Source organism: Octopus bimaculoides, chromosome 16, assembly GCF_001194135.2.
Source record: "Octopus bimaculoides isolate UCB-OBI-ISO-001 chromosome 16, ASM119413v2, whole genome shotgun sequence".
NCBI classification, from domain to species: Eukaryota; Metazoa; Mollusca; class Cephalopoda; order Octopoda; family Octopodidae; genus Octopus; species Octopus bimaculoides.
The window spans coordinates 38,482,904-38,494,061 of NC_068996.1; the positions used below are offsets into that span (position 1 = coordinate 38,482,904).

The 11,158-nt window shown below is 41.9% G+C and overlaps 2 protein-coding genes and 1 long non-coding RNA gene across 3 annotated transcripts in view; 1 reads left to right on the plus strand and 2 right to left on the minus strand.

Moving 5' to 3' along the window:
• LOC106867509 (uncharacterized) overlaps nt 1-1,813 on the minus strand; it is a 7,410-nt gene extending 5,597 nt beyond the window's left edge. Inside the window, exon 1 of the mRNA XM_014912395.2 lies at nt 1,478-1,813. Coding sequence (XP_014767881.1) covers nt 1,478-1,586 — 109 coding nt within the window. The 5' untranslated portion in view covers nt 1,587-1,813. The remainder of the gene's footprint in view (nt 1-1,477) is intronic.
• Nucleotides 1,785-7,034, plus strand: LOC128249622 (uncharacterized). The gene is made up of 2 exons (XR_008265740.1): nt 1,785-1,873; nt 6,454-7,034. It is a non-coding gene; the product is annotated as an uncharacterized LOC128249622 (long non-coding RNA).
• A 204-nt stretch (nt 7,035-7,238) lies between these two features.
• Nucleotides 7,239-11,158, minus strand: part of LOC106881858 (eIF-2-alpha kinase GCN2) — a 66,444-nt gene continuing 62,524 nt past the window's right edge. The window contains exon 18 of the mRNA XM_052973492.1: nt 7,239-7,403. Within this exon, the coding sequence (XP_052829452.1) occupies nt 7,239-7,403 (165 nt within the window). The remainder of the gene's footprint in view (nt 7,404-11,158) is intronic.

Below are 11,158 nucleotides of genomic sequence, written 5' to 3' on the forward strand. Positions count from 1 at the left end.
GGGGGGGGTTATTTATTTTTTTGAAAAATTGAAATTTTACTATTTTTTTTTTCAGAATCACAATCTCCGTATTTTTTACGTATTTCGCCCCACGAATTTTTTTTTAAAAAGTGAAAATTTAAGAAGTTTGAGGGTGGGGGTGCAGATTCGGAATTTCTGCCCTCAACATAGTGTGTTCCTCTGTAAAAAAAAAAAAAAAATCCAAAAAGGCGATCATTCCACTTTTGTTGCATTTGAACCTAGCTCCTATTTCCGTTAGATCTATGCAAGAAAAAACTTTCTCGTCTGGAAAACCCATGACAGTACTTTAAATAAATTTAAAAATTGCTATAGGCTTCAAGAAGTTTCACTGAAAATCTACGCATGTGGTGCCCAAAAGGGTTGTTTAATTCGTTTGACGCGTGCGCAAACGAATTTAACCCTTTTGGTCATCACATGCGTCGATTTTCATTGAAAACCTCTCGAAGCTTATAAGGACTTTTAAATTTATTTAAAGTATTGTCATGGGTTTTCCCTACGAGAATGATCATAGGCCTGTTCTATCATTGTTAACCTGTGGCTAAACATCAAAACAACTGAAAGACAGCTTTCAGTGGTCCTTCAACTGTCAGAAATACCAGCCATCACTACTGTCTGTCTTAAATAAAGGCAATGTAACCAGAGATTCTCTAAAAAGAGGAGATGGCCACGACTGAAATGCTTTTGATTATTGGCCTGATCTGGGTTAAAAAATAACACCGATATATCCCACGAACAAACGAGAAAGTCTGAACGTGGACGTCCGAACTTAGCAAGCAAATTTCGTTTAAGATCACACTGGGAAACAATGTAGTTTCAGATACCCAAGAAAAATAAAAGAAAAGAAAGGGTGATTACAGGTCGAATACTCTTGGTTGGAGGTCTGTTCGATCACAGTTGATTGAGTATGAACAACAAACTATATATTCAAAGATAGTATGAATGAATAAAACAAAAATAACAAACAAAATTGGATGGCCACAGATAGAAGGTTTTTCATCAGATCTGCTCACAACACGGCAGCATATCAACAGATAATTTACAATAAATGTACACGATAAAAAAAGTAAACAAGTTGACTGCGGTAGAGATGGACTATATGTAATCTGAACCTTCCCCCCCCCCTTATTTATTAATGTTTTTTACGGAATCCCACGTTTTAGGCTATGGAGATTCCGATTCTGAAAAAAAAATGTTTTGAAAAATTTCAATCCCCCCACCAAGCAGGCTATTTACATGCTAGAATTAACAGCCAAATCTCACAAAACTAGTGTTAGGGTTAGGTTTAGGGTTAGGGTTAGGGTTAGGGTTACATATACTCCATCTCCACCAAATTAGCACTGACAGACCATTATTCTTTTTAGTGTTTATATTCGATGTCTGATGTTTTGAATGCTAAAAAAACAAAATGGTTGTAATTTGTTGTCATTTTAAGCGATATCTAGTTTAAAGAACTCACCATAAACTCCTTCCATGTTCCCAGAAACACCATTATTCACTTCTTTCACACCAACATGTATTTTCTTTTGGATGGGAGGTTCAAAAAAAGGGCAGCTACGTTTACCCATTGTACACAAAAAAACCGCGCGAAACACAACAGCGAAAGTGTTGTTACATAAAGCTATTTACTGCGTTGGTAGGGAAATGTCGTCACACGAAAATAGACCGATGAAAAATCCAACTTCAGAGGGCGTTAAATAATTAGTCTCTTCTAAAATGGAACCCAAACCAAAATATATGAGTGTAAAAATAAAAAAAATAAAGATTTTGCAGAGAGCCAATATTAGACGTAATCACCGATTACGATGAGACTTTGCATGACGGGAAACAAATTGTTCAGATTCCGAGCATACAGGTCTCTAAAAGATTTATTTATTTATTTATTTGTTTATATATTTATTTATAAGTGCTTTCTTTTTTAATAACTGTTTTTTCTCTTGAAAATAATTAATGAAGCGCTCCAAGTGTAATTACAACTCATTTAATTAAACTTGACAGTTCCCCTCCCTCCCAGCTAATCGTTTAAGAAGCTACCTCGCTACCCACATATAGTTGTGGTTAGCTACGAAAAGGTAAACAGTCATCTGAGTTCTGTCTGGTTAAGTACATGAATATTTTTATTAATATATCGTCGACTACAAGTAAAGGATCTATTCCATTTGAAGTGGATAAGCAACCAGACGATGTCACTGATTTCAGTACATAATATTTGTATCAGCAAATCGTTTCTTCTTTTTTTTTTTCGTTGTATTTTATAAAGTTGCTTGAGAGGGGAGTTGAAGCAATCTCCATACTCTTATTCTTTTGTTTGTCATTTGACCGCGGCCATGCTGGAGCAAATCGACATAAGGACTTATTCTTTGTATGCCTAGTATATCGGTGTCTTTTGCCGAACCGCTAAGTTACGGGGGACGAATACAGACAAACACACACACACACACACACACATGCACATACACACACACATACACGACGGGCTTCTTTCAGTTTCCGTATACCAAATTCACTCACAACGCTTTGGTCGGCCCGAGGCTCTAGTGGAAGACACTTGCAAAAAGTGCCACGCAATGGGACTGAAATGGGACTGTAGTAAGCAAGCTGCTTACTACACAGCCACACCTGCGCCTGTGTTAGCAGTAGTTTAGCTTGAGAGGAAAAACATATTTTCCAAAAGCGACGCCTTTTCAACAGTTTATTAACACCTTAGTTCACCTGAGCGATAAAGGAAGAATTTTGTTATTTGTTACTCCTTGATTTAAATCTTGGAAGATCCTCTTGAACTTAATATTTTAGTCAACTTAATATTTTAGTCAACTAATGTCTCAATGTTTTGAACTCTCTTGTGATGTGTTGTTCACCGCCGACTGACCCTCGTGCTTCACTGAATGCCTTATGTCCACCGCGGCACTTCCGGTGGGATCCACAGGCCCCACTTCCGATAGGACATGCCATTCCCTCACTTCCGATCCTTCCCTACAACACGCCCTCCTGATCTGAAGATCATTCAACCAATCTGCCCATGCCCTCTTCTCAACCCCGACCACACACCTTAACTTATCTCGTAATCAGCCAACTAGCGAGGAAGGCACCGCTCCCTCTGTGACCGCTGTGGGACTTCAGGACTGACCTCAATTCCTGGTATGTTGCTACCGGCTTCGTCCTCTTGTCCATTACTGTTGGCCTCATCATCCGTCGCAGTGATGATCCGGCACACATGCAAAACATGTCGTGGCATGCCATCTACGGATACGTTGTTCCTCAAATTCGCAGAGGTTATTGTCCTCTTTTCTCACTGATGTGCACCGCACATTTGGGGACTTAACCCAGACTTCTCCGACCTGCACAAAGGCACGCTCTCTCTCTTCTGCGGGACGCGGTGATGCAGTGCATGGATGCCTCTACTTGTACTTGAATATTTCCCTGTGTGGCACTGACTCCTTAGCCTGTCCCATCCTGGGTGACATATACCAAAAAGCGGCCTCAATTGGTTAGATGTGGCCCCTCACTGCTATGGTCTTGATGGTACAATGATGCCTCTCCACAACCCCATTGCCACTTGGCCAGTATGCCGCCCCGAAGAAACAGCTCACATGCCACTTGTTGAGCATTTCCCCCAACACCTCCGAGTGAAACACAGTGCCATTGTCCACAAGCAGCTCATCCACAGGGCCTCATTCTAGGAATACCTCATTCAGTATTCTTATGATTTTCTCCCCAGTCCCCGTCTTCATCTCCCTCCATATGGCCAACCACCCCAGTCCGCAGTCGGCCATCGAGAGATATGTCCCATGCCGGTAGTGTGTCACATCCACTGCCAGTTGTTTCCAGTAGTGTTCCACTGGAATGCTTCTTGCTTCATGCAGACCTGGAGCGGGGTCAATGGACCTGTCAGTGGCACCTGTCGCAGCTCCCAACTACTGTTTGCACACTCTGCCTAGTCACATCAGAGTCATCTTTCCTGGCTATGAACAGGGTCCAGCCCACCCCCATGTGATGCATGGTATACAATCTCCTGAGCTCCGAGTCACTCAGTCGACACACCGCAGCTACTCCTTGCTCTAGATCCTCTGGCACCTGCAACCAGGCTTTCTTTACTCTAGTCAGGACGTCCACTCTATTCCTCTCTGAGGGCACAAAAACCACACTCAGCATCAGGTCAAACTTGGCAGCTAGCTCACCCAGAATCCCCAGACGGCGTTTTATCAGCATCTCTGCACCCCCTTTGGTTTGCACCCTCTGCTCACCTGTGATCACTGATCCCACCCACCTAAGTACAGTGGCCGAATCAGTCCAGATCTTGATGGTATACAGCCCCCACCTCAGGGCCAGGTTCAGCCCTTTCAGTATGGCATCCAGCTCCACCACATTGATGTGGTTACAGTCATCCTTCTTTCTAAGCCAGGCCGCATCCTCCACCATGACACCTCCAATTTCCAGGACAACTCCCGTTACTATGCTGCTGGCATCACACCACACGATCCCCTTCTTTAATTTGGGCACATACCAGTTTCCTCTTGCTGGGTCCTCTACAGTCATTCTCTCCAAGACTCCTTGCATCATGGCAGTTGTCTTCTCACTCATGTTGTCACTCCACCTCACTCCTTCAGCTCACCTCTTGATGAAGCTGCATGCTGTCCGAAGCCATCCTGCAATTGTGTAGTGTCCCAGCAGCTTCCTACACACAAAACAGTTCCCGCCATCTTGTCTTTGAGCCCAGTTCTTGGATTTCATTCCCCCTCCAAAACACCAACACACCAGCCTTGTCTTTCCATAGCTTGAGTCCCAGTGTAGCTCCTCTTTCCATTGCCTCCGGTGGTTTGGCAGTTAGCCCAAAACTCTTCAGGTGGCTTATGACCTCCTTTGCCAACACTATGTTCTCATCCACCAGGATGTCATCAATATAGGAATTGGTGGCTCTTTTCACTTTGTCAGCCTTTCCCAGGATGGTCCTGTGAATTGTCACCATAATCTTCGGTACTGAATTCAGCCCGAATCCCAGCCTGGTCAGACATTACATCCATCTCTTATACCTTACCAGCTGATATTTCCACAGTCTCTCAGCCACATGCAGCTGCAAGTATGCCAACTTCAAGTTGATGATTCTGGAACCCCTGTCATCTGCCTCCACTCTCTCAAGGTTTCACTACAAATGTCTGTAGCTTCACTGCCTGTATGGCACAATACGTGGTCATTCAGCTCCCGGAAATCCAATACTGGCCTGACTTTATGTTTCGTTGGCTGCACCACTGCCATCAGTGGTAGCACTCCAGTCTTCACTTCCTCCTTCAAAGGGATTAGAATGCCCTCCTTGATCCACCGGTCCACCTCTCCCTCAAACTTGCTTCTGGGAGCAGCCTACTGCATTTTTCAATGTCGGAGAATCTCCCTTCCGGTGCCATTCCACTGTCCACTGCCAGCCATTGAACATAGCTCGAAAATCTTTGTCTGTGATGGTATGTGCAGCATATTTTTCTTCGCAGCTCTCACCACTCTCCTGTCGTGAACTCACAGCACATAGCGCCCCTGCATCACTGAACACTACACTGGCTTCATTGACCATAACACCTCCCAAGTGTCCATCCCTATCACAACATTGATCCCGTCCACTACACGATCAATTACAATAGCCCGCAACCTCAATCTTGTTCCTCATACCACCATTTCTACATCACTACTTCCTTTGCACTCAATTACCATACCGTCAACAACCCTTACACTACTCACTCCACTCCATTCTTCTACCACTTCTGGAGTCATTAGGGTTGTTGAGCAGCTCGTGTCCACGAGGGCTTGTGACACCTTTCCGTTCACCACGACTTCTACTACTGGCAACGACTGTAAACGCGCCTCTATTCCTTTGATGGGACAACTACCGGTGCAGTAGTCTCGCTTGGACTGTTTCCCTGCACACATTCACTAGCAATGTGGCTTATCTGTCTGTATTGATAGCAAATCACTCCAGGCCTGGGTTTCCTGCAGTCCCTCACCATGTGCGAACCCTGACACCAAAAACACTGCCCTTTGAAGGGTTACGCACGTTCCTTGTTCGACCCTTCTCTTTGTTCATCCTCTTCTTGGTGTTGCAGTCGCTGCCAAAGGTGTCATCCTGCAACACAAGACAATGGCTCTGGCCCGAGAGATTACCTCTCCCATTGCCATAGAGTGAATATTCAGCAGCATTTGCAGCTCAACCGATACGTAGTCAGGAAATCCTGTTGCAAAGGCTAATTTTACGGTTTATTCTAATGCGCCATCTCTGTACCCAACGAGTCTAGCCAATCTCCTGATTTCGTTGGCAAACACATCGACCTGTTCGCCCATCCACTTTGTTTACCCTAGTTGACTATATGCCATAAATGGCCCTTCTGTGATAGCCTCCATCAGCCGGCCTTCTATTTTTTCTGCATTCAACTTGTCCTTCTCTTCCATTTCCAGATATAGCGCCAATGCTGATCCATCAAGGTACAGCGGCTATAAAACCTGCTAGATCATCTATACCTTGGAGTCTTGCCACCAACTTAATTTTTTGCAGCCAAGCGGTCACATCTCCCTCGCCACAAAATGGCCTAACCGTCTCATTTGAAACACGGACCATACCCATCATTTTTTTTTTCTCGTTTGAGCCAAAATAGCTTGTGATGTAAAGGAAGAAGAAAAAAAGACAGAAGTGAATAGAGAATTATGGTAGTCTTACTTGTCGGTCCGGAGAAAGGGTCACTTTCAACATCCATGTGCCGTCACGATCTCCAAGGTTCACTCCGTGTCCACGTGCACTATCCAATGCTCTACCTTTTCACATGTCTGCTCTGATGTGCTGTTCGCCGCCGACTGACCCTCAGGCTTCACTGAATGCCACATGTTCACTGTGGCACTTTTGGCGGGATCCACAGGACATGCCTACTCCCTCACTTCTGATCCTTCCCTACAACACAGCCTGGCTCATAACACCACATGATGATTGCAAAGATCAAGGTTAAGGTTCCATTTGGGTACAAATAAAAACAATTTTTTAGTAACTTTGTTTAGATGTTTGTTGAAAATTGTACATTACTAGAACATTATCCATTATAGGAAGGCGGTGCAAGTTGAGCCAGTTTTTAAACTAGGCATGTTAGGATTAAAATTACTGATGATCTTGCAGAAATGAGTATCTTAGTTTCAAATTTAATCCTTAAGAAATATTTGTAGCTATTTCTAACTTTCTCTCCCCACACTGAAAGTCACTGTGACCTTTGAAAAAAATGAATGTCAACTGGTTCTCTTGGATCAACTTGCTCGGAATGTGGGGTAAGTTGATCCAACCTCTTGGGTAAGTTGTATGACATAAGGATAAGTTGATCAGTGTCTCGAATAAAGATAACTGAGATGCAAAGCCATTGTTCTGCCTGAAAAATATAATGTTATAACAACAATGTTGAATGAAATGATTATTTTGTGCTTACGATTATAGCAGTCTGTTAAAAACAAATCGAGGCATAAAAAACGTCAAAAATGCCAACAGTGATAAGAAAAAGTTATCCCAATTCAGTTGCCACAATTTCAAGTCACAATTAGATGAAAAGTGTCTCAAATGCACCCAGAAATGCCAACAGTCAGATTGTGACAACTGAGACACAATATCTTGCTTAACTCTGCCGGCTTCATCATTTTGATATGGAAATAGATGTCAGAAATCAAATCAATTAAGCTGCCACACTGACAACTTACAGTTGAACACAAGCTGGCCAGAACAGCTGACAAACATGCCAACACTCTTAGGCTATGGCAGCTTATGCACAATGTTTTCCAGTTCAAAGCCTGCTTCATCTTTTGGATTTGGGACAAACACTGGGTTGTCAGCTCTACCTTTTCCAGCAACCTTTTGCAGGAAGACACCTTCAAGCTAAAATTCTTCTCCATTGAGTATATCAACCCAAGCCCTGTAATGCACAAATCATGATTTGCCAGCACATTTGACAACCACAAATGATATCCAGCACTGTATATGTTATATGTGTGTGAGTGAGTGAGTGAAAGAGAGATAGAGAGAGAGAGTGTGTGTGTGTGTGTGTGTGTGTGCATGTGTGTGCGTATGTGTGTGCACTTGTGTAATTGTGCGTATTTGTACTCTTGTCAAGACATCACTTGATGGTTGTATATGAGAAAAATTGTCATGCACGTGAGGTTGTTTGTTTCCAGTATTCTGTGAAAAACATGTCCAGCTGTGGGGAAATATTTTTTTCTACTCAAGGCACAAGGCCCAAAATTTTTGGAGGAGTGGGCCAGTCAATTAGATTAATCACAATGTGCAACTGGTACGTAATTTATCGACCCCTGAAAGGATGAAAGGCAAAATTCACCTCGGCGGAATTTGAACTCAGAAATACCGCTAAGCATTTTGCCCGGCATGCTAACGTTTCTTATTTCTTTATTGCCCACAAGGGGCTAAACATAGAGGGGACAAACAAGGACAGACAAAGGGATTAAGTCGATTACATCGACCCCAATGCTTAACTGATACTTAATTTATCAACCCTGAAAGGATGAAAGGCAAAGTCGACCTCAGAGGAATTTGAACTCAGAACGTAACGGCAGGCAAAATACTGCTAAGCATTTTGCTGGCATGCTAACGTTTCTGCCAGCTTTCCACCTTAGCTGTGGGGAAATATTAACCTTATTTGGACAGGATTGATGACAGGAAGGACATCCATCTGGCTGTAGAAAATCTGCCTCAACAAATTCCATCTGACCCATGTAAGCATGGAAAACTGGACATTAAGTAATGGCGGTGATGATGATTGAGCTAAGGGAAATAACTGAAATGAGCTAATGGCATGGATGAAGAATATGAATTTGAATAATGATGTAAAAAAAAAAATAAACAGGGCCAAATAAATAATAAACTAGAGAATTCATAAACTATTTGAATTCTTTGGTTTTTGGCAGAATTGTTAGCATGCTGGGCAAAATGCTTAACAGTATTTTGTCTGTCTTTTTATGTTCTGGGCTCAAATTCCACTAAGGTCAGCTTTGCCCTTCATCATTTCAGTGTCAATGAAATAATTACCAGTTATGTACTGGGATTGATATAATCAATTAGCCCCTCCCCAAAAATTCCAGGCCTTGTGTCTTTAATAGAAAGGATTATTATTTTTATTTTCAATAACCCCTGTGATTATGTACAAATAAAATGTGAAAGATTATTAGTTAAATGCTGCAAGACAGCAAACCACTCGTGCTGGGCGGCAACAGCTTCAAGGTAAAGCCTTTTGTCATTCTGTATTGCTTTGCATAGAAAGATTATTAAATTACACTTATTTATTTATGTATATATTTCACACTTTGACATTATTTCATAACTTTTGCTTTTATATTTAGTGTTAGCATCAGCAAAGAAGAAAACAGCTGAAAAATATATAAATCTTTTGCTGTTAAGTAACATCTTGTTTCTTCTTATAGGAATTACATTTTGAGAATTAGTCATGGGGATATTGAGCTGGCAGAATTGTTACTGCTCCAGACAAAATGCTTAGTGGCATTTCTTCCACCTTTATGTTTGGAGTTCAAATTCTGCCAAGGCTAACTTTGTCTTTCATCCTTTCAGGGTAGATAAAATAACGTACTTGTAAAGTACTGGGGTTGATGTAATCAACTATCTCCCTCCCCCAAAACTTCAGGCCCTGTGCCTATAGTAGAAAGGATTTCTTATGCTATAGTTTTTTTTTCTATATTTTTTTTCCTTAATTAAAGAATCTTGAAGAATAAGATGTCTTCACTACCAGTAGTGACTTGTTTAGGCAAGGGCATGGCTGTATGATAAGAAACTTGCTTCCTAATCATATGGTTTTGGGTTTGCCCTCATTGTATGGCACCGTGGACAGGTGTCTTCTACTTTAACCCTGGGCCAACCAAAGCCTTGTGTGTGTATTTGATAGACAGAAACTAAAAGTAGCTAATCATATATATTGTTATGCCTCATGCAACCTTCTGATACCACTAACAGGCTCCAATAGTCTGTATCTGATAGCTCAGAAGACCGTAGGTGAACTCAGCAAATTAACTTGTTTAGAGCGGAAGAAGCAGTAGTCAAAGAAGTCAGGAGAGTTGAAAATAACAAACAAAACTGTTGAGTTTAACCAAAATAAAAGAACTTTAATTAAGAGGCAAATAAACATTTATGGAATAAATAGACAGTTTTTTAGAGAGTTTTTAGAGAGTTCTTTCATTTATCTCAAATGTGGAGACTTCTTTTGGTGAGCTCTTCTTTTGTTTACCAGTCTAATGATTTCATCATCATCATCATCAGTTGGACAGTTTGACTGGAGACTGGCAAGCCAGGTGGCTGCACCAGGCTCCAATCTGATCTAGCAGTGTTTCTACAGCTGGATGCCCTTCCTAACGCCAACCACTCCAAGAGTGTAGTGGGTGCTTTTACGTGCCATTGGCATGGGAGCCAGTCAGGCGGCACTGGCATTGGCCATGTTTGGATGGTGCTTTTATGTGCTACTGGCACAGGAGCCAGTCGGGGTGGGGAGATTGGCATTGACCATGTTTGGATGGTGCTTTTTACGTGCCATTGGCACAGGGAGCCATATATATATATTTTTTCTATCTTATTTTTTTTCCAACTGGATTCTGTTGTTAATTCTGAATTCATGGTACCATTCTGCATTCTTTATGTTGCCAAGTTCACACTATTTTCGCAGCAAGTTCAAGACCATCTACTATTCACATTAACCGCTGACACCAACTTCACACTCGACATCAAATATTGTGTCAACAGTTCCATACAAATTGTCCAGCATTATTTCACGTCCATTCCTCACATCAACTGCATGGCACCAACTACTACATAAAACCACTTACATCAGCTTCCATCATATCAGATGTCAATGTCACACAGTGTCTTCCAGCAGACACCATTTCTGCCTGTTCACGTCAGCTTCCAGCATGAACTACCTCGCCACAGGCAACAGTAGTCTTTATACTTTGCCCACACTGTAAAAGCACCCCAAATTCATACCACCTACACTTTAAACAGTCAGGTGGCCACAAAGAATTATTTTTTTTCACCTTCGAGTGCAAAACCAGAAAGTGGTGTTCTAATTCATATGTATATATATATATATATATATATATATATATATATATATATATATAT